Raw genomic sequence first — 24,695 nt, forward strand, 5'->3', positions numbered from 1 at the left:
TATGTCATTAATCTTATCATTTAACTGTATGTATTTACACAATTTACTTGATGTGATGATACACATGATGTTAATAACAGCATTAATGATTACCTTAAATCTTGCTATAAATTGTATGAAGGAGAATTAGAGGGATTTGAATATAACTGTGTAGTTGATTTACTTTGAGCATTTAAATTAAATTATCCTCTTAATATTACCACAGGTACATATGTCATTCTGTTTATACGTTAAAAACTTCAATACGCTTATAATTATTTCATAAATAACTCTACAGCTTAGGAGGTAGCCCACTGTACGATGACAGTGAAATTCCCATCAAGTCTACTTCTATAACACAAACCTCAAAATGCTAATCACTGCAAAATCTGAGGGTCTATTTTGTATTACTTCTTAATATAAACAGCAATTCCGGCTTGCTGGTCGCTGTGGCCGAGCAGTTCTAGGCACTTCAGTACGGAACCGCGCGACCGCTACGGTCAGAAGTTCGAATCCTGCCTCAGATATGGATGTGTGTGATGCCCTTAGGTTAGTTAGGTTTAAGTAGTTCTACGTTCTATGGGACTGATGACCTCAGATGTTAAGTCCCATATCCATTTGAACCATTTGAATTCTGGCTTCCACTTAACTTCTCATAGTAATTCATGGTCCCTGAATAACTTAATTCTAACCAAAATTTCTTGCTCCCTGTGGACAAAGCAAAATGGAACAAAACTGCACAACCATGCTTAAGAAACAGAGAAACGAGCCACTGCCATATTGCCACGCACCTCTGCTAACCATTTAGGCAGCCATATTGCGTGCACAAATTGCATGCGAACCAGCAAATTGCCCGGGATTTCCATGCCACCAGCGATTGATCACTGAGGTCTGTCACTCAGTGTTTGAGGCTCTTTAGAAACGTAAACAGTTGTGATATCACACGCATTAAAAGCAGTCTATTTTTATGAAGTTTTGCGCAAGCTTTGTCCTAAAACCTGTGACAGATTTTGCTGTCAGCAGATGTTTGTGTGTGGACTGTGTTTTTTTGTTGTTTTTATTGTTATTGTTATTATTGTAAATGGCATATTACTTTTGCAATTAAAATTTTATTTTAGTGCTATTCTCTCATTTATGTTTTATTGCTGCAGTAGTGGGCTAAAGTAAAAGCCTTTGTTAGGGTATCAATTCTTACCATTCAAAATTAGAAAAATTTAACTGAAAACTAAAAGAATTAAAAATTCCTGTATTTTTCTCAGATTTCCCAGGTGTCCTGGGGCATATTACACCCTGTTGTAATACAGATGGCATTCTTTCAGTTAAAGGTTATTCTTCAGAACTGATGCCTTTTCTGTAAGTACAAAACGAACTTCCGGTTACATACATCATTAATATACGAAGAGTGTGGGTGGGCTGTGGGTTGAGGTACAGAGAGCTTTGTGGCCAAGGAGTTTGCCCACCTCTACCTATCCATATATGATGGAATCTGTTATTTATGAACCTACAAACATTAAGGAGGAGCACCAATATGCATGAAGCACGTGCTTTTGTCACACCAGTAAAGGCATACGTTCCACAAGAACAGGTAAAGCATTATCTAAGGGAGCGTGTTAAGTTTTTTTGTTGAGCCTAGATGGAAGAACATGAGACCCTGACAAACAATCACCAACAACACTGGCTTTCTTGATGACGCAATTGCACAATTTTGTAAGGGCTTCCTGCAGCCCATAATAAGGAATAAGAGTGGGCCCAGAATGGATCGCTGTGGGGCTCCCTTCCTGATTTTTCCCTTTTTCGACTCCTGACATTGTTTGAATTATACAGCACAACTTCTTGCAGTCTGTTTGTTATGCATAATTTAAACCAGCTGTGTTTCCCATTATTAATATGACTATGGAGATAAATAGAAACAGAGTTCTTACATGGAAATAAAGTGCTTCTGGTCCCAAGTAATTTTTTTTTAAATCCTCAGTCTTCTGACTGATTTGATGCGAAGTGCCACAAATTTCTCTCACGTGCCAATATTTTCATCTCAGAGTGGCAAATTGCTTTTGAACACTGTGCTTCTTCTTTGATTTAACTAAAGCGTTTAATTGTGTTGATTACAAAATATTGCTCCAGAAGTTGCACCACTATGGAATACGGGGAGTAGCTCACAATCGGTTCACCACCTACTTTAACAACAGACAGCAGAAGATCTCTATTCACAGTGTTGAGAATGGCTGTGATGTGAGGTTTGAGTGGGGCACAGTCAAATGGGGGAAAAGGGGGGGGGGGCAGGGATCTGTGCTAGGGCCACTCCTGTTCCTTATTTATATAAATGATATGCCCTTTAGTATTAAAAGATAATTCTGAAATATTTATGTTTGCTGATGGCACTAGCTTGGTAATAAAGGATGTTGTGCGCAACATTGGCTCTGTTTCAAATAGCGTAATTCATGACATTTTGGGGTAACATACCAATAAACCACATACTGTGAATTAATGTTTCTAGTGTCCGCCTGCTTAGCTGGGTGGTAACGTGCTTGCCTCCCATGCACTGGGCCTGGGTTCGATTCCCGGTCGGACTACAGATTTTCTCTGCTCAGGGACTGGGTGTTGGGTTTTCCTCATCATAATTTCATCCTCATCATTGGCCGCAATTTGCCCAATGTGGTGCCGATTGAAATAAGACTTGCACTTGGCGGCCGAACCCGAATGGGACATCCCGGCCAACGACGTCACACAATCATTTCATTTCAATGTTTCTAGTTAATTGTTAATACTTGGAACACAGCGCAAGTGAATCCAGGGAGCAATCTCATATTTGTCATTGTAATCAATGAAATCAGTTAGTGAATAAGGATTTGTGACAACATTTCATTTATGGAAGCGCAAATATTGATTGATTTTAGACCCTCAGTGATAAGAAATCCCACATAATTTTGTAGATGGTCTAATTTTTGATGCTTATCAATACCTTCATTTTTCTTATTTTATTCTCATTCCGCATTCTGTGTTCATTAGGTTGGTGATTCCACTGAACTTGTCATGTAATTCTTTCTCACTTTCATTGAGGATAGCAATATCATTAGTAATCTTATCACTGTTATCCTTTTGCTCTGAATTTAAACACTTCTCTTTAACTTTTCTTTTTCATTTCCATCACTGTTTCTTAATACACAGAAGAGCCAAATAAACTGGTACATCAGCCTAATATCATGAAGGACCCCCCGCAAGCATGCAGCAGTGCCTCAATACAATGTGGCATGGACTTGACTAATGTGTGAAGTAGTGCTAGAGAGAATTGACACCATGAATCCTGCAGGGCTGTCCATAAATCCGTAAGAGTATGAGGAGATGAAGATCTCTTTTGAAGAGCACATTGCAAGGCATTCAAGATGTGCTCAATAATGTTCATGTCTGGGGAGTCTAGTAGCCAGTGGAAGTGTTTAAACTCTGAAGAGTTTTCCTGGAGCCATTCTGTAGCAATTCTGGATGTGGGAGTGTTGCATTGTTCTGCTGGAACTGTCCAAGTTCGTCAAAATGCACAGTGGATACGAATGGATGTAGGTGATCCGACAGGATGCTTACGTATGTGCTACCTGCCTGACTTGTATCGAGACGTATCAGGGGTCTCTTAACCCCCCAACTGCACACGCCCCACACCATAACAGAACCTTCACCAGCTTTAACAGTCCCCTGCTAACAAGTTCTATGTATTCATGAGGTCGTCTACATACCAGTACACATCCATCCACTTGACACAATTTGAATTGGGACTCATCTGACCTGGCAACATGTTTCCTTTCAACAACAGTCCTATGTCAGTGTTGACGGGCCCAGGCGAGGCATAAAGCTTTGTGTCGTGCAATCATTAAGGGTACATGAGTGGGTCTTCAGTTATAAAAGCCCATGTCGATGATGTTGCATGGTTCACACGCTGCCACTTTTTGATGGCCCACCACCGAGATCGGCAGCAATTTGCGGAAGGCTTGAACTCCGATATTGCAGTGTTATTCTGATGACAATGCACTGCGGTGACCACAGCCCTTATGAAACACATCACATGAAATCGCAATTGCCATGACTCGTGCATGGATAGCCAAATGGTAAGGCAACTGCTCAGGTAAGTGGGAAATCCAGACTCAGTCCCGGTCTAGCACAAAGTTTCATTGTCGTCATTCCATTCTACAGCTGATGGTAGTCATTAGTTGCAATTGCGAATTCATCTCATTTGTTGAACTTCAGTCACATTGAATGATTCTCTTCAGTCATTGGCCCCATTCTCGCAGGATCCTTCTCAGACTGCAGTGATGTAAGAGATTTGATGTTTTACGGCATTCCTCATATTCACAGTACACTCATGAAATGGCCATATGGAAAAATCCTCACTTCATCGCTACCTCGCAGATGCTATGTCCCATCACTCGTGTGCCAACTATAATGCCACGTTCAAACTCAGTTAAATCTTGATAGCCTGCCACTTTAGCAGCAGTAACTGATCGAGCAACTGTTTCAGACACTTGTCTTATAGAAGATTTGTTGACCACAGCGCCATATTCTGCCAGTTTGCATATATCTGTATTTGAATACTCATGCCGATACCAGTTTCTTTGGCGCTGCAGTACACTAAGGTTGAATGGTAGAGGAGAAAGGCTGCAGCCCTGCCTTACGCCCTCTTTAATCTGGGCACTTCTCTCTCCATTTCTCGTTGTTATTCCCCATTGGTTCTTGTATAAAATTGTATATTAACACACCTTACCGTAAGTGTATTTTTCTGAGAATTTCAATGAATTTGCAAAACTTTACACTGAACTGCTTTCACATGTTGTGACCCCTTATAAACCCAATATTTCTTCCCATAATGTAATCCAGCTTGTATCTTCCTGGCTCTATTGGATCTTGGGATGTTCACCTTCTCATTTTTAAAAAAGTGCATTAGCTATTACTGGCTAAATGGCATTGTGGAACTCAATGAATGTTTCTCCTCTCTCAAAAGCCTGTCTGCATTATCTCTTAACTTTGCCTACTAATCCTTCCCCAAAATGGTGTTTACTGTTGCTGTCCACTTAAAAACAAATAAATATGTGAAACACTTCTATGGTGATGATGACAAGGATGGAATAGTCCTCATCAAGTGGTAAACCAGTGAGTAAGACAATGGCTAGGTAACAGGTCAATATGCTAGAACTGAATGAAAATCTGACAATTTATATTGTGTACAGGGTACCACAAAACATTCTGGTTAGCTAAGCAGATTGTCTTCCCCTGATACTACAGACTCTCATCAGAGATATATCTACATTTTATATATTGGTTTGAAATTAAAAACTGAGAAGATTCGTCTGAACTCTGAAATTTTGTAACTGTTCTGGTGACCAATGAAACCATTTTTTCATTTTGATACTGAGATGGAGACAAGCAGCCAAAGGGAAGATCAATGTTCATGTGTAAAAGCTATGGGATTTATTGAACTACTTTATTTAATTAACTGAAAATGATTTTTGATATCTTTGGTGTGACGTCATAAGCAAGTGACTGCGTGTGAGATCGCTCTCCAAGTTTTTATATATTTTTAGGTTTCAGATATGTATTTTAACGGTTTTTGTGATAATATTTACCATATAAGTGACTTATTAGTGGTTTCTTCATTCACCTCTGCCTTTCTTGTGTTGTGACCTGATATTTGTGAGTGTTTCGTATCGAGCAACGTAACCTCTTACCTGTGATTACATTCCGCGCTGACCAGTTGCAGCTGTAGCGGCGCATCGAAAGCTAAGTACTAATTAATTGTTTGTGTATAGTGGTTTATTTAGGAACTTTAGTAGTCTTCAACCGGAGTTTTTTGTGTTTTCTGGTGAAATAATTTCAGAAGAACCTTTTGGGAACTGTTTTCAGCTTCGTTATTGTGTCATTAGACATTTGATTCTCTTTCTGTATTAGTCTTTTGTTATATTCACATTTGTTGTTTATTAATACTGTTAATAATAGTTGTTACTTCCCTTGCAGAGTAAGTTTGTGATTATTGTAGTCAGGTTTTAAACATCATCTTATTGTAGTAGCGGAACTTAGAAAAAAAAAAATTTACCATGAGTGAGAAGTGTGGGCTTTGCCGTAGGTTCGTGAGTAGTGGATTGCGGTGTGAGACTTGTTCGAAGTATTTTCACGGGGGGGGGGGGATGCAGTGGGGAAGCCAGTGGGCATTCTGGTGAGATCCTCTCCTGGAACTGCAGGTTATGTAGCAAGAGTAAGTTGATAGAGGAGCAGGAGCGTAAGATCTGTGCCCTTCAGGTGCAGTTGAAAAACTGCACAGGAACAGCTAGATAGGATGAGGAGGGAGAAGGGGGTTGGGGAATGGAAGCTGGATGTTGGCAAGAGATCTGCTAGGAGAAGAAGATTTTCAGATAGTTTTACTATTGGTGTTTACAATAGATATGACCAACTGTCAGAGTCTAGTGGAGAGGAATCTCTAGTAGCTGTAGATGTAGGAAGTATGCAGCAGACCTCAGTAGTTACGATGGCTAGAACAGTTGCAAAGTCAAAGACGAAGAAGTAGGTTCTTCTGTTAGGTAGTTCTCATGGCAGAGGTGTAGGCCAGCAGTTGCAGGAAGTGCTGGGGAGTGAGTACCAGGTCACCAGCATTGTGAAGCCTAATGCAGGATTGGCTCAGGTGACTGTTAACATAGGGGGGTTATGTAGGGATTTTACTAAAGAGGATCAGGTAGTGATTGTGGGTGGGGCTGGTAACAGTATTGATAGGGATGGGGAGTATGACATAGATGGTGACCTGGAAAAGATAGCCACTAAGACTGGCAACACGAATGTGCATTTCGTGGAACTGTTTCAGCGTCACGATCGGCCTCATCTTAATACAGCCGTCAGGCGTAATAACATGAGACTTGGGGGTGCGATGATGACAGAAAGCATGGGTCACATTTCAGTGGTGTCGGTGGAGTCTATCAGCAGGACGGGTTTCACTAGACATGGCCTGCACCTCAACAGGTATGGGAAGGGGAGGTTGGCAAAACTTATAGGTTACAGCATAGGTGGGGGTGGTGGGATCACTCATGGGAAAATTCCTGCAGTAGTGGGTGTTAGAGCTGCACCTTTTTTAGATTGAAGTCAGGTGACAGGTATTCCTGCTTAAGGGAAGTCTCTCTAACAAAGGAATCACTTTTGACAAAGCTTAGGTATCTGAGTAATGAGGGAATTAGTATATTTCATCAAAATATACAAGTTATTAGAGATGAAGTTAGTGAACTGCTTATAAATGTTGACTCTGAAATTATTGGTATATCTGGACACTTCTTAAATAAGGAGATAATTCAGAGGCTTCCTTTACCAGGATACAGGTTGGCTGGCAGCTTTTCGAGGAGCTCTTTGCCGTGTGGGGGAGTAGCCATGTATGTGAAAAACGGCATCCCATTTGAGACAACTGATGTTTCAAAGTACTGCATTGAAAAGGTCTTTGAATGTTGTGCAGGTGTGGTTAAATTTAACGGAGCTAAACTTCTAACTGTTGTTATTTATAGATCCCCAGACTCCAATTTCACAACATTTTTGCTAAAGCTAGAGGAGGTTCTTTGTTCACTTTATAGGAAATACAAAAAGTTAGTTATATGTGGTGACTTCAATATTAATTGTATAAGTGATTGTGCAAGGAAGAGGATGCTGGTAGACCTCCTTAAGTCATATAATCTTATGCAAACCGTATTCTTTCCAACGAGAGTACAAGGGATTAGTAGAACAACCATACACAACATTTTTGTTCATTCCTCATTACTAGAAGGGCATTCTGTTAGCAAAAAGGTGAATGGTCTTTCAGATCATGATGCACAAATTTTAACTCTAAAAGATTTTTGTGCTGCAACTCGTGTTATCAAGGAACAAGAGTGGCAAGATGTTTATAGTGCTGATACAGTAGACGATAAATATAATGCTTTTCTCAAGACTTTTCTTGTGCTCTTTGAAAGTTGCTTTCCATTAGAGCATTCAAAACAGGGTACTAGCACAAACAGGCAGCCTGGGTGGCTGACTAGAGGGATAAGAATATCTTGTAGAACAAAGTGGCAATTATATCAAAACGTTAGAAACAGTCAAAATCTAAATGCAGCAGCCCATTGCAAACAATATTGTAAGGTGCTTAAAAATGTTATTAGGAAGGCAAAAAGTATGTGGTACGCAGATAGAATAGCTAAGTCTCAGTATAAAATTAAAACCATATGGTCAGTCGTAAAGGAAGTGGCTGGTCTGCAGAGACAGGTCGAGGATATAGAATCAGTGCGTAGTGGGAATGTCCATGTTACTGATAAGTCGCATATATGTAAAGTATTTAATAATCACTTTCTGAATATAGCAGGTGAACTAAATAGAAACCTAGTCCCAACAGGGAATCATATAGCGCTCTTAGAAAAAAGTGTTCCGAGACTGTTACCTGAAATGCTCCTCCATTATACTGACAACAGGGAGATTGAGTTAATAATTAAATCACTAAAGACCAAGAACTCTCATGGATGTGACTGGGTATCTAGCAGAATACTGAAGTATTGTTCTATGTATGTTAGCCCAGCACTTAGCCATATCTGTAACTTTTCCTTTAGGAGTGGTCAGTTTCCTGACCGATTAAAGTACTCTGTAGTGAAGCCACTTTATAAAAAGGGAGGCGTTGATAATGTTGACAATTTTAGACCTATTTCTATGCCATCGGTGTTTGCTAAAGTTATCGAGAAGGTTGTATATACAAAGTTACTGGAGCATTTAAATTCACATAATTTGCTGTCAAATGTTCAGTTTGGTTTTAGAAATGGTTTAACAACTGAAAATGCTATATTCTCTTTTCTCTGTGAGGTTTTGGATGGATTAAATAAAAGGTTGTAAACGCTAGGTGTTCTCTTTGATTTAACGAAGGCTTTTGACTGTGTTGACCACAAAATATTACTGCAGAAGTTGGACCATTATGGAGTAAGGGGAGTAGCTTACAATTGGTTCGCCTCTTACTTTAAGAACAGAAAGCAGAAGGTAATTCTCCGCAATATTGAGAGTGGTGGTGATGTTCAGTCCCAATGGGGCACTATTAAGTGGGGCGTTCCCCAAGGGTCGGTGCTGGGGCCACTGCTGTTTCTTATTTATATAAATGATATGCCTTCTAGTATTACAGGTGATTCAAAAATATTTCTGTTTGCTGATGACACCAGCTTGATAGTGAAGGATCTTGTGTGTAATATTGAAACAGTATCAAATAATGTTCATGAAATAAGTTTGTGGCTTGTGGAAAATAATTTGATGCTAAATCACAGTAGGACTCAGTTTTTACAGTTTCTAACTAACAATTCAACAAGAACCGATATTTTGATCAGACAGAATGGGCATATTATAAGTGAGACGGAACAGTTCCAAGTTCCTAGGCATTCTTCGGGTTGCTAGTAAGCTGTTGTGGAAAGCCCATGTCCAGGATCTTGTTCAGAAACTAAATGCTGATTTATTTACCATTAGAACAGTACCTGAAGTAAGTGACACTTCAACACGAAAAGTAGTCTACTTCGCATATTTTCATACGCTTATGTCATATGGTATTATTTTTTGGGGTAATTCTTCTGATTCAAGAAGGGTATTTTTGGCTCAAAAACGGGTTGTTCGAGCTATATGTGGTGTAAGTTCGAGAACCTCTTGTCGGCCCCTATTCAATAGTCTGGGAATTCCGACATTGCCCTCACAGTATATATTTTCTTTAATGTCGTTTGTTGTTAGCAATATTAGCCTATTCCCAAGAGTTAGCAGCTTTCACTCAGTTAATACTAGGCAGAAATCCAATCTGCATGTGGAATGCACTTCCCTGACTCTTGTGCAGAAAGGAGTGCAGTATTCTGCTGCATCCATTTTCATTAAGCTACCACAAGAACTCTAAAATCTTAGCAGTAGCCCAAACTCTTTTAAGACTAAACTGAAGAGTTTCCTCATGGCTCACTCCTTCTATTCTGTTGAGGAGCTCCTGGAAGAGCTAAAAAATTAAGCAAATTCCAGCCTTACATTGTTGATTTTCTTTATTTAAACTTACGACTTGTCACCTGAATATTTTTTTCTATATTTCATTTTATCTGTTTCTAATATCGTGCTACAATTTCATGTATTGACTCGTTCCATGACCACGGAACAATAAATAAATAAATAAAATAAATAAATTAAGCAATTAAGACTGGTGCACAGGTATACTGCATAACATGAACTCCCAGAGCACTGGAGTCAGTGAGTGAGCTGACTCAGCAAGGACACATTATGTGGGAGACACTGTGATACTGCTGCCATTTCTGTGATACTGCTTGTTCTCATGATCTCGCTGCTTCGAATTACTTCATGTGCACCTATTTCCAAAGGGGAGGGGTTTTCTTTCCCATGCTTGCTAACATCAAGAACTTAAAATCACATATTTCAGCAGTTGATGAAACTGAGCACCTACGTTCAGAAAGAGTATTAGACAGGTTCATGAAGTCTTGCAGTAATGCCTTTTGACTGGTCAGTGAACGTCTGCCGGATTCTCAAAAAAAAAAAAGAATAATACAGTAACAACATGTCTCCAATGTTGTCCAGCAAACTGCTAGTTTCATTGAAGTCTGTTGTGTGTTTACAATTGATTATATTTAAATCATTTAATACAACAAAAACCTACATTCAAATAATGAGAAACATTAACAGCAACATGATAGTATTTGCATAGTTATCAGAAAATTGAGTTTGCTTACCAACAGGAACACATATGGCAGATGCTGAATACTCCTGTCCAAGTGATTTCACTTTTCCCATTACCACCGCCATAACATCATTAGGAGAAATCGAGCCACATGACAGTATCTCCGCTTCAATGATTTTTCGCCATATTGCTTCGATGAGATATGCATCAAGGTGACCGGCACAGTGCACAATTGCCAGCTTGCAATCCCACAACCCAAAAGGCTCAGCATAGTCTTCATACAACTGCACATGAAATTAGTGACATAGCGCGTTATTAAGTCATCATCATGTAATCAAGTATTTTTTTAATATCTAGTCATGACAAAATTATGACATTTTATGGCTGCAGTTCACATGGTACCTATAATCTACTCTAAAGTTATTTTGTTATCCAGCATGGAGGAAAATAACCTGGAAAGGCCAGAGGTGGGTTGGGGACACCAAATTAAGCAAGTTTTTCCAGATAGCCATAGATTGGAAATGTACTGCTGTGGAGTTATGTCCATAGATCAACAGCCAATCAGCGAGGAATATGCAGAAGTGTTTGCATTTAAATTAACTTGCGCCACATAATGCCTGCTATGCTAAAATGGTGAGGTACTAATTAAATAAACTGAATGAGCTGTGTCGGCTCGTACCAAGTGTAGTCTGTAGATGGAATTTCTGGTTCATTTCCTTCCGATTGGCACACGGCACTCTTGTGCCGTGTCTTCTGGTTTTAAATGTTTACAAGGCAAGCGAGTGTGGAACAGACAGTCATCAGGGATGATGAGAAGGAAGTCGGTTGGAGGAAACGTGTTGTCAAGTGCTGGTGGTCACTGTCTTCACTGATCCTCTCTGAGAGACCCGTTACAACGGGAATGACTTTGATAATCATTAGCTGATTTCGGTGCTCTGAAAGACCACCTATTTCCTGTTGTCGAGCAGTGCTGTGAGATCTGGTTTGGCGGTGTTAGTGACTTCTGGTGTTACTGCTCTGCCTTATGTGATTCTTCCCTGAGTTATGAATTTGTGCTTTCCAGGTAGTTTGGATCTACTGTTAGTGTGGTCTGTATTGCTTATAGAAACTATTAGAGCCTGCCCAACTCCATGTATGCTGACTGCCCTGTGTTGCTTTCCTGAAAAGTAATTTAATTGTGGTGATGTTTTTTCCTGTTTGGTTTTAAGATACCTCTTGTAGCAGAGTTACTTTCACCATGGCAAACCTTCTCCCAGAGTTTCGCCTTGCCAAATGATGCCTAACATCATTACTTTTACCTTCTGTGCGAGCAGCTGGGAGTGTGACAGTGTTTGCAGGTGCTGCTGGTACTGTCACGAACATTTATGATTAATGTGTTCTTTTAATTATGTTTTAGATTCTGTTCTGGCCAGATCTGTTAGTATTCTGAGTGCGCTGCCAGAGAGCTGTGAAATTTTTTGTGTAGGCACCCTCTTGTGTTGTGAGGCGAGATTCCTTATCTGGCTCCTGGACCTAACTGGATCTGTGGGATGTGTCTCCCTGGTATGTGACCATTATATTATTAATAGACACAGGATTCTGAAGGGAAGTTCAAAATTGTTATTCAAAATCAACTTAGACTATGTCTGTAGCTTGATTATATTAATATACTTATTCTTGGTTCTCACCAGTGTTTAAATTGCACTATTCTTGCAATTCTTAGTTTAGTCTGTTAGTCACCATTTACTGGCTATTTTAACTTATTCAGGATTGCTTGTTCAGACAGCTATTTGCTGAAAGTACTAATTGACTTGTTCGTGTTTCCAGGCACCTTATTATCGCACGACACTTATGTTGAGTGTGTCCTGCTGTTGCCTGATGGTTCAGCTACTGTTTCTGCAAGCTATGCGTGCAATTGGTCCACCCTGACAAGAGGGAGTGCACCAGTGGCACAAAATTACTGGCCAGTGTTTAGGATTCGCCACTGACATTATCTTGTGTGAAGGTATTCCATGAAAAGGTGACTGCTGTTTAAGTTAAGTCATATCTTCACTAGTTCGCGTGGGCCTAAACATTTTCAGAGTTCATGCAATTCTTTGGCTTTTTACTTGATCCCTTTTGGTACTGTGCCCCTTTTTTATCAACTTTTCCCTAGTCAGCCAAGCCATTTTTTGGCCCTTGTATTTGCTCAAATTTGTTAGCTCTCTCGAAGGACTGTGTTAAGTATAGGTCTGCAATTTAAAAACATTCTGTTAGCTCAGTACATTTAAATTTGTTTAAACATTTTTACTAAGCTTGTGTTAGTTGTTGTTACATTGGACTTTTAAAAATCTTGCTTCGAGTTTGTTATGTCTCTTAAGGGACCTTGTTGTATCCTGCCACTAGTGCATGCGAATGCGACTGTGAGTGAGAGTGAGCAGAGAGTGTGCAGAGAGTTGTGTTGCCACACGTGTGTACTTCAATCAACCGCCAGCTGAGCTGCATCAGCAGCTGGCAGGCCACCAGAGGCCACCTATAGGCAGTGTGCACACAGCACGGTCTCCGCCGCGCCGTCCACTGGTGACTCGCACCTACGCATGTGCAAAGCAGAACCTACTCACCCTCAATACATTCTTTTAGTTTGTACCACTCACATCAGTTGTTCTGTGTATCACTTATGTTACACCTTCTGTATGATTCTTTTGTCTTGTCTGTGGAGTCACCAGAGGCTTATTTCTATTCTTGTTCAGAGGTTTATGTATAAAGCAGTATTTGCATTACTTGGATCAGTTTTGTGCATGACTTGGTTATTACACAACTGGGGACGAGTTGGAATGGCTTCTGCGTGTGCAGTCTTCTAAGGGCAGTTTCGTGAGGTTTAGTCATATGGACATCGTGCTACTGGCCCCGATTCAACAACCTACTTTGGCAGTGACCACTTTTGTCGGCTTTCATTAACCGACAAGGTACCACTCCACCAGTCTACCCACCCATTTTTCCTCCATATGATGATTCAGCTGAGGACTGGGAGTTTTTTAGCCGAAAATATCAATTCATTATTGATGCCCATAATACCCCTATACACATTATGGTGCGTGACCTGATAATAAGTTTAGCTCCGGACAAGGTAGTGTGGCAGAAGGCTTCACTATGTGAATACCCCCACTGGAAAAAGTTTTGCAAATAGCACAATCTTTGGAAGTGTTGTGGTAGCAGGCAACCGAATTGAAGTGTGACACAGTGTAGCAGTAGTGTCACAAGATGTGCCAACTATGACGACAGATAGCTTGCATGAGGAAACGGCAGTGGTGATAGCATTGGTAAGCATGCGGGCCCAGCGGAGAGCAGACCAAAGCAGTCCAAGCAGCTGCGACCGCCACAGTGCCAGCATTCTCTGTTTCCGTCTTGTCCTCTTTGTCTCCATGTGTCATTTGCCGAAGATTGCTCAGGATATGGACATAGGCGTTAACTGTGTGACTCCAAATCTTGTGAGTTTTCCCAAGTAGTTTATCGAGTTAAATGTTCCTTGTCAAATGCTCCAGCTACAGGTCGACATAAGTGCTGCAGTGATGTCATTGAATTTTCAACGTATGACACCGGCCACGCAGGAGCTGGTCAGTTATGACAAACAGAACACTGCACTGTTGGGACCATTTATGGCATCTGCCTCTTACAAGTCAGTGGTTCGTTCCATTACATTTTTGGTGGCTGCTGATACCAACGTTGAAAACTTGTTTGGGATGAATGCATTACAGGCATTTGGATTTTCAAACACCAATGCAGTTCACCCTGTGTCCAATCAGGCACAGTATATAAGAGAGAATTGGAAACACGAGTTTTCGGACTCATTTTCGGAAGGTATAGGGTGTGCTAAAAATTTTTCTACTCATAATTCTTTGAAATCCACAGCTTGGGGTCGTTTTTGTCTTGCACGTCCTATTCCTGTTGCCCGGAAAGATCAAGTGAAATCAGAATTGAATGGCTTCAATCTCTAGTGGTGGTGCAACCTGTTATGGCTAGGAGGAACTGTCAGCAAAAATATTGGGCGGAGGGTGGGGGGTGGTGGCAGTACTTCTGTAAAATTGATTTTTCTGAAGCGTATCTGCAGGTCCTGTGGATGAAGAGTCTCGCCAAGTTCTGGTTTTGAATACTTCTTTTGGTCTCTATCAATATTCGTGTCATCATTTTAGTGCGACTAGCTCTCCTGCTATCTTCCAATGATTATGCCTGTCCTGGGTTGATGTAGTTGTCACTGGCTCTTCCAAGGCCAACCACTTGAAAAATTCGTGCCCCTTGTTTTCTGCCTTACAGTCTGCCGGCTTATGGTGTAAGTTTGCGAGATCTCCATTTTTCAACCTATTGTTTATTTGGGATTCAAGGTCTTGCAGAATGGGGTTCTTCTGCTGCCAAACTACGTCTCCGCTGTTACGTCTATGCCTCGCCCCTCATCCATGAAGGCTTTTCAGGCCTTTCTAGGGAAGATAGTGTGCTGCCATGAATTCCTGCCAGGTGCTGCCACATTGCATTCCTTGTTATGCAAGAATGTACGAGGGCAGTTCAATAAGTAATGCAACTCATTTTTTTTCTCGGCCAATTTTGGTTGAAAAAAAAACGGAAATTTCTTGTGGAATATTTTCAAACATTCCCGCTTCGTCTCGTATAGTTTCATCGACTTCCGACAGGTGGCAGCGCTGTACGGAGCTGTTAAAATGGCGTCTGTAACGGATGTGCGTTGCAAAGAACGGGCAGTGATCGAGTTTCTTTTGGCGGAAAACCAGGGCATCTCAGATATTCGTAGGCGCTTGCAGAATGTCTACAGTGATCTGGCAGTGGACGAAAGCACGGTGAGTCGTTGGGCAAAGCGTGTGTCATCATCGCCGCAAGGTCAAGCAAGACTGTCTGATCTCCCGCGTGTGGGCCGGCCGTGCACAGCTGTGACTCCTGCAATGGCGGAGCGTGCGAACACACTCGTTCGAGATGATCGACGGATCACCATCAAACAACTCAGTGCTCAACTTGACATCTCTGTTGGTAGTGCTGTCACAATTGTTCACAAGTTGGGATATTCAAAGGTTTGTTCCCGCTGGGTCCCTCGTTGTCTAACCGAACACCATAAAGAGCAAAGAAGAACCATCTGTGCGGAATTGCTTGCTCGTCATGTGGCTGAGGGTGACAATTTCTTGTCAAAGATTGTTACAGGCGATGAAACATGGGTTCATCACTTCGAACCTGAAACAAAACGCCAATCAATGGAATGGCGCCACACCCACTCCCCTACCAAGAAAAAGTTTAAAGCCATACCCTCAGCCGGTAAAGTCATGGTTACAGTCTTCTGGGACGCTGAAGGGGTTATTCTGTTCGATGTCCTTCCCCATGGTCAAACGATCAACTCTGAAGTGTATTGTGCTACTCTTCAGAAATTGAAGAAACGACTTCAGCGTGTTCGTAGGCACAAAAATCTGAACGAACTTCTCCTTCTTCATGACAACGCAAGACCTCACACAAGTCTTCGCACCCAAGAGGAGCTCACAAAACTTCAGTGTACTGTTCTTCCTCATGCACCCTACAGCCCCGATCTCGCACCGTCGGATTTCCACATGTTTGGCCCAATGAAGGACGCAATCCGTGGGAGGCACTACGCGGATGATGATGAAGTTATTGATGCAGTACGACGTTGGCTCCGACATCGACCAGTGGAATGGTACCGTGCAGGCATACAGGCCCTCATTTCAAGGTGGCGTAAGGCCGTAGCATTGAATGGAGATTACGTTGAAAAATAGTGTTGTGTAGCTAAAAGATTGGGGAATAACCTGGTGTATTTCAATGCTGAATAAAACAACCCGTTTCAGAAAAAAAATGTGTTGCATTACTTATTGAACTGCCCTCGTATCTTTTTGCCGGCGTCCAGATTGTGAACATGCTTTTCAAATGTTGAAATCCAAACTAATGTCAGCCCCTTGTTTAGCTACATTCTCCCTGGATGACCATACAGCTTTGGCAACTGGCCTCACAGTACGGCCTAGGCGCGGTCCCAGCGCACCGATATGCCAACGACTGATTGACCTGTCGCTTTCACCTCTAAATCTCTCACCGTGGCCCAGCAGTCTTACTCTCAGATGGTAAAAAGAGGCTCTTGCCAGAGTCTACACTCTCCACAAATTTAGTGTTTTTTGTATGGATCCAAGTTTCACTTTCTTACTGACCATAAATCCTCGGTTTCCTTGTTTAAATGTTACACTTCCTCCCCTGACAAGGTAGCATACCGCTGACAATGCTGGGCGCTATTTTTGTCTTGCTACAATTAGGAAATCCACTATGGAACTATGTATAAACATGATAATGTCGACGCTTTGTCCCACCTTCCTATAGGTTGTGATCATGACTTTGACATGTTTTTTGGCCAGGGATTGGTGGTGAAATGTCCGTATCATTGAGGCTTGTAAGCAGTGTGCCCAACAGGCAGCTGCTACTCCTTTCTACGCCGGCCATGGGAACACATTGATGTAGATTTTGTGGGTCCCTTCTTCAATTCCTACTGGCTCTTGGTTGTGGATATATTCTCCCAGTTTCCTTACATTCTCTGGTGTGTGTGTGTGTGTGTGTGTGTGTGTGTGTGTGTGTGTGTGTGTGTGTGTGTGTGGATGTCGACTGTGTTCACAATTCATATGCACTGCTAGACACACTCAAATATACTTGCTTATTGGATAAACTTTTACATGCTCACTGCCCTTGTGTCTGTTGGCTGTCATTCTATGACCGTAGCTCCACATTGCTGCCTTCCCAACATATGTTACATGGAAAATTAGCTGAAAATAAATAAGGAACAAAGGTTGCAACCTAATGCCTTACAGCACTACTATAAGAGGGTACTGGCATTGTTTCTAAGGCCTGTGAACAAGACACTGGAGGTGGAGGAGGAGGAGGAGGAGGAGGAGGAGGAGGAGGAGGAGGACAGGGTATGGGGAGGGGGGCGGCAGTTCATATACGGGGTGGGGGAACTACATTAGTTACAAATTACGGCGTACACACACTTTGGTCAACGTGTAAATGTCGCTACAGATTTACAGATTTAGATTATGACATGTTCAATATGCCTGCCATCACTGGCGATGATGTGGCACAGAAAAATAGCGAAATACTGCACGACCAGCTGAAGTGTTGAAACATCGATGCTGTCAATGACTTCCTGAATGGCTGTTTTCAGCCCAGCAATTGTTTTGGGGTTATTGCTGTACACCATGTCTTTAATATAGCCCCACAGAAAGGAGTCTCGTGTATTCAGATCCAGAGAATATGGTGGCCAAACATGGTACCCAAAGTGCACCTCCAGGACATCAAACTCTCTCCTGCTTCGATGGGGTTGAGCTCTGTCTTGCATGAACCACATTTTGTTGAAATCAGGGTCACTTTGGACAATGGGATAAAATCATCTTCCAAGACCTTCATGTACCATTCGGTAATCACCTTGCCATGAAGGAATATCGCACCGATTATTCCGTGACTGGACGTTGCACATCGCACAGTCAGTCACCCGTTGAGGGTGAAGAGACTTCTCAATCATGAAATGCGGACTCTCAGCCCCCAAATGCATCAATTTTAATTATTGACGAACTCATCCAAATGGAAGCGAGCTTTGTTGCTAAACCATATTCACATACTAATTCCATTTGTGTCCCGTTGCGGTCGACCGTGCAGTTTAAATGTCATAACGCAAACCGTTCAGAAGTTGTGATGATTTTATTTCATTAAGTTCAATAACTGTTACCCTATTTCATTAATGAAATTCAATGCTGTAACACAGGCAGCTAGAGAATCAGTATTAAATAAATATAGAGAAAGAAAATTGATGACACCATACTTACTATTTAAAGTGGGGAACTTACTATTTATACTTTCAATTCTCTCGTCAGGTAACAGTATGTACTCAGTTAAAATGTGACAAACTTCTCACACTAGCAGAGGATGTTTTGTTGGAATAGGAGTGTATGAGAATTTCGTCATCAGTACCCCAAAATCGGACTGCTGGTCTTGTTAGTGGCCAATGTATCAACTACACAACAAGGAAGGTTCACCATTCCTCCTTTCAGTGCTTTTCCTCTCAATGATGCTAACTCTGAACAGGAAAGTGGTAACTAACAACGGTGGGAACTGTGTTAAGGTATTTTATAACAGTTCCTCACTTTCCTGGGTTGGTTACTCTTGTTACATGGCATAATCTTAAATTCACTCAATGGGTTTGCAGTAGTTAAATGGAGCCCTGAGGGTTGCCTGATGTACTTCATAAGCAGAGTACATGTTCTGCAGGAATGTGCATGATTATTCTATAAAGTCACCACATAAATTACTTTGAAAGATATATATAAAACTAATAATTAAAGCTTTAATTTGTAACAATCAGACGAGTCACTGAAAATTTTATATGCAAAAAATTAACAAACAAATAAATAAATAATTAAATAAATAAAAAATAAAAAAATTTACACACACCAAAAAAAGTTTGGGATCACCCCTTTTCCCAAAGCTCCTGAAGGTAGACGTTGACTGTGGATATTGTATCACAGATGCAGTCCCTGTGACTGTTCAGAGATGTTACTAAACCCGCCCAAAGATGTAAATAACCATGCATGAGCAGTGCCTATTAGACAGAGGGGGTCTGACAGCCAATCAGCTTGTCATTCCACCACGAAGGAGGCACACGGCTCGTGTTGTCTGTAGTTCAACCACGCCTAGATGGTCAATGCCGTGGTTCAATCACATCCACTTTGTTACTTTGTGCCAGGAAGGGCTCCAACGAGGAAGTGTCCAGGCATCTCAGAATGAACAAAAGCGATGATGCTCGGACATGGAGGAGATACAGAGAGACAGAAATTGTCGATGACATGCCTTGATCAGGCCGCCCATTTGCTACTACTGCAGTGGACGAGCACTACCTACAGATTATGGCTCGGAGGAACCCTCACAGCAACGCCACCATGTTGAATAACGCTTTTCGTGCAGCCACAGGACGTCGTGTTACGACTCAGACTGTGTGCAATAGGCTGTATGATGCGCAACTTCACTCGCAACGTCCACGGTGAGGTCCATCTTTACAACCACGGCATCATGCAGTGTGCTGCAGATGGGTCCAACAACATGCCGAATGGTCCGCTCAGGAACAAGTGTCGCATATGCCTTCAACCAGATGTTCGTCAGAGGTGTGTTTAGAGGCAACCCGGTCAGGCTGAATGCCTTAGAGACACTGTCCAGCGAGTGCAGCAAGGTGGAGGTTCCCTGCTATTTTGGGGTGGCATGATGCAAGGTCGACGTACGCCGCTGGTGGCCATGGAAGGTGCCATAATGGCTGTATGATACGTGAATGTCATCCTTCGACCGATAGTGCAACCATATCGGCAGCTTATTGGCGAGGCATTCATCTTCATGGACGGCAATTCCCACCCACATCGTGCACATCTTGTGAATGACTTCCTTCTTGGTAATGACGTCGCTCGAATAGAGTGGCCCGCATGTTCTCCAGATATGAACCCTATCGATCATGCCTGGGATAGGTTGAAAAGGGCTGTTTATGGGCGATGTGACCCACCGACCACTCTGAGGGATCTACTGCAAATCGCCATTGGGGAGTGGGACAATCTGGACCAACAGTGCCTTGATGAACTTCTGGATAGTATACCACGATGAATACAGGCATGCATCAATGCAAGAGGACGTACTACTGGGTATTAGAGGTACCGGTGTGTAGAGCAATCGGGGCCACCACCACTGAAGGTCTTGCTATAGAGTGGTACAACACACAATGTGTTGTTTTCATGAGCAGTAAAAAGCGTGGAAATGATGTTTATGTTGATCTCTATTCAAATTTTCTGTACAGGTTCCTCAACTCTTGGAACTGAGGTGACACAAAACTGACATTTTTCATGAACATATTTAAACCAGACACACTTCTTACCTCTGTGCAGCCTATAAGAGAGCTATTTAGCTTTTCAACTGCTTCTTCCGTTCTTGCTGAACGGGGCATGGATGAAATTCTGTCCAAAATCTGTAAGAAATAAAATTTAAGAATGTTATACAGTAATTTAGTTATTGTGAAAAAGACTGATCCAAAGTTATTAAGAAATGATAAATCAGCGTGAAACTATGAACTATCAAACAAGGGTGCTATATTCAAGGAAATGTAAAAGCCACTGGAGTCCTTGGGAGTCAGGAACTACATACTACCTATATGCTAATTGCGGTTTTTTTTTTTTACAAAACACTGAAAATTATCACACCATTATGGAGACCTGGAAATGGTCTGAAATATTAGAAATACAAATTAGAATCTGATGCCTAAGAAGCACATCTATTGTTACGAAGGGCACAATAGCAACTTCTCGATATTGCAGGAGCTCTTTGCAGTGCCCACAATGAAAGGGATGTGGTGAGATCTGATGTTCAGCTTTGTTTTACTGTAGACCACTACTCAAGATATATACTAAAATAAGTGACTGGATCTAAGATGTTCAACTGACGAAAGCTAGTATATTACATTACATGGTGTACATTCATGAGTGGAAAAAAGTACCTTTGACAGTTATTGTACTGCTGGTCATTAAACTGCAACAACAAATGTCAAACTGAGATGCTTGGATATGCAAATGATCCGTATTTCAACACAACTGTCGAAAGTACATACATAGAAGCAAGGAAAGATTATGCAATAGCTTTCTTAATCAGAATGTTGGTGCCTCACACATAGGGTCCTAAAAAATTTGCAATTTGTGATGAATTCATATATAGCTGCAAATTCTGTCTCAAAATGCCAAAATGTGAAATTACCTAGTAAATGCTATTTCATAGCAAATTCTGTAGAGATGAACCATTTTATCACAAAATGAGAGCCAATTTAATGATAATTATCACAGGTTTAACCGTCAGAACAGTGTCTGTTCTGTCAGATATGCAGTGATGTCTGATGTACATTGTAATGTGATGATACAGATACTGTATAGACACAGACACTGCAACCATCACTTATGTATCCGTGCCTCGACAGGCTAAAATGATGATAAATTATTTTTCTCTCCCTCTGCGATAATTACAAAATGTGCAAGCATTATAGTTGTGGACTCAATGACATATGGAAGCCTGGGTCAGTCCTGGAGATGCTCACGGATAGTCAAGGTGGTTAAGGCGACCACTCGGGGAAATCAAGGTTAGGGTTCTGGCCCAGCAGAAATTTTCAAACTGTCACAAACAGCTAACATCAATCCAGTTTCACAAAATGTGAATCCATTTCTGTATAGTGCAACATAGGAGTCTGCCATTGGACATAGAATTTTAGAACAAAGAAATATATACATTTGTCTTGCTATCAGAAGTTCAAAGGTTTAACTTTTTGTGGACATTTAGATCTGCCCGTGATAGATGGCTGAGTTTTTAAACTGGGGATGTGCTAAATATTGGTAGAAGTCAGGTCTTAACTACCTCATTTACAACATTGCGAACCTCAGCAAGCAATTCTGCAGCAGCCATTACCAAATGCTTGGTGCTGTGTGTTGCTTGTTATTTTTTCTTTCTTAATCTGAAATGAGAGGAGACACTAGTCTGGTCCATCACAGAGTTCAATTACGAGCCTCACAACACCAGAAGCGATAACTGATCTTTAGTACCTTTTAATAACCTGGCCCGTGACTGACTGTGAGTTCTGTTTTTGGAAAAACACACAACAGGTGTGTTGAGTGGCTGTCCTGCAAGGAGGATGTGGGGCCTGTTTTCCCCCAATGCTCCTCTCACATTTGGCATTATAGTTTGTTTATGCTCATGGCCACCTGCCACTTTATAATGTCAGCATGTTGGACTATAGTGACCTGAAAGCAACACCTGACAATGTATTTTGACCACAATGTAAGTCTTTCTCTAAAGTGCGACTAGAGTTATTTTTGGTTTTACTTATAGAAAAAGTCCCTTGTCAGTTGTATCTGCAGCTTTGTCACATGTGTGCTGTGCAGCTACAAATGCCCACAAAAGGTTGAAATCAATATTGTGTAGATTTTGCAATTACCGAAATGGGTGGGGAAAAAAATATAATGTGGAGAAACACCTTAAAGAGGGGTTAGAAAAATCTGCCACTTCTCAACAGGAACAGTCATCTGCTTAAAGCTTAAATAGAGCCAAAAGAAGGAAACATGCACATTCTGGAAAAAAAGTAGTTTAAGTTTTTGCATAACCAGACATTCCAAATGAACAGCTCCCCAATCAACACAACTACTTTTTTATATAGTCAGATCCAAAGCTCTAAGGCTTTGTCTTCAGGCATCTTGAGAACTTTTTCAATATGTACATTAATTAATTTAAAATAAAAAGAGATGTACATTTTCAGGTCCCTACTCATTTAAGGAGAAGTAGTAGCTACCAGCAAATGTCAGAATTAGACAGTGGGAAAATTATGGCCTTTTGAGAATGTGGTTCATAGTTCCATAATATTGCAACTCAGTTTGGTCAGCAACCCATTACTATCATACGAGTATGGAATATCCATTGACTCAGGATGGCCAAATTCTATACTATGCAGGCTCTCAATGGCCCCACACGATTAGTGCCTGGGAGGACAGACTTACTTTGGCTTACAGGATCCTAAAGCCATGTCTCGTGCCTTGAGACAGGAAATAGGATTGTTTGTAGCACAAGTATCCATCCAGACAGTGCAATGACATCAGGTTTCCACTGCACGACGACCATTCTTGTGTCCAACAACAATAAATTACAAGAGTAGCAATGTCGACTTTTTAGTTGAGTCCCCGTTCTGCGTACACCACCATTATGGCTGTGTTTCAAGGACAGCACTCTTCGTTGTGTAGGCTCAGTACCTACCACAATGGGTACACAACATTATTGCCTCTAGTTTGTGTAGCTGGTAATTTGGATAGCAGTTGTTATAATTCTGATGTGCAAGACTGCCTACTGCCTTGGCCACGTTTTTTGTGTAGATTAAATCTCTTCTTCCTAAAGAATGTATTTTCAATTAAATATTATTGGTTTTCAAATTTTTCATCTTTATTAGCTGGGAAGATGCCACTTGTCAAAGGAGGGTGTGTACATCAGAAGGAAGTGGTCCAGGGACACTGCATGATTCAGATGAGTTCTGGTAGGGACTGCACTAAATGTTGCAAACTGCAGAAAGGCAATGAAAAATACATTACAAAACTTTCAGAGAAAAATCTGATAACCAGAATCAACTGTCACTAACATTGTTAAACTTCATAGTAAAGAGAACAACTGCCATTCAATCAATTTTTGCATTATAAGCAGTGTGCGATTTGCAGGGGGGGGGGGGGGGTTCCCCCCCCTCTGCATCAGACCATCCCCTCCTCTGGTTTTAGTTTATGCATCCCAACCTGGGATGTTTATTTCCCACGCACTGGAGCAAAACTTTACATATAATTAAATCTGTGGAGCCGAACACTGGAAGTTTTTACTAAGTCTTAGTATTAATACTATTAATATGTTTCAGTTTTCTATCATCAGAATAAGTACTACTTTTCACAAATGTGCGTCTGCTTTTTGAATTCCCCTCGTATATCTGTATCCGTATGTAGATCATTTTGTAAATAAGCTTTACCTATAATGTACTTTTAAAGATATAACAAGGGATGGATTTTCTGATAGTGTATATGCGTCAATAGTGAGTTTCAGCATTAACATCTATTTATAAATAGCTGTTTAAACATGCGTAACACCACGGTCCAAGCTAGTAACATATATAATTCTACTAACCCCCTAAGACATCCCCCCCCACTGGTAAAAGCACAAATCGCACCCTGATTATAAGAGAAATTGGAGGAATGGCCATACTAGAGAGAACACACATTGTGTCGAGTCTAAGACTACAGCTTTTAGTTTCAAATGCAACTATGATGCACACCGGTAGCGTACAATTAGTCTGAAAAAACTATTAATCTCCAATTTAGCAGTTTTCTAATGAATTGGGCAATTGAGACAGATTTGTTTTTGGGAGACTGTAACATAATGGAATGTCTACCTATAGCAGTGACCAGCATATTTTATATGCTATGGAAGTAGCAAATTTCTGTTTCTTCTATATTATTTTGGACAA

General features: G+C 41.1%; 1 protein-coding gene across 1 annotated transcript in view; it reads right to left on the reverse strand.

Annotated features, from left to right (window-relative positions):
* Positions 1-24,695, reverse strand: part of LOC126259768 (nuclear pore complex protein Nup155) — a 267,502-nt gene that overhangs the window by 21,102 nt on the left and 221,705 nt on the right. The window contains exons 22-23 of the mRNA XM_049956773.1: positions 20,550-20,639; positions 10,698-10,929 (exon numbers count right to left, since the gene is read on the reverse strand). Coding sequence (XP_049812730.1) covers positions 10,698-10,929; positions 20,550-20,639 — 322 coding nt within the window. The remainder of the gene's footprint in view (positions 1-10,697; positions 10,930-20,549; positions 20,640-24,695) is intronic.

Source organism: Schistocerca nitens, chromosome 5, assembly GCF_023898315.1.
Source record: "Schistocerca nitens isolate TAMUIC-IGC-003100 chromosome 5, iqSchNite1.1, whole genome shotgun sequence".
In the NCBI taxonomy this organism is placed as follows: Eukaryota; Metazoa; Arthropoda; class Insecta; order Orthoptera; family Acrididae; genus Schistocerca; species Schistocerca nitens.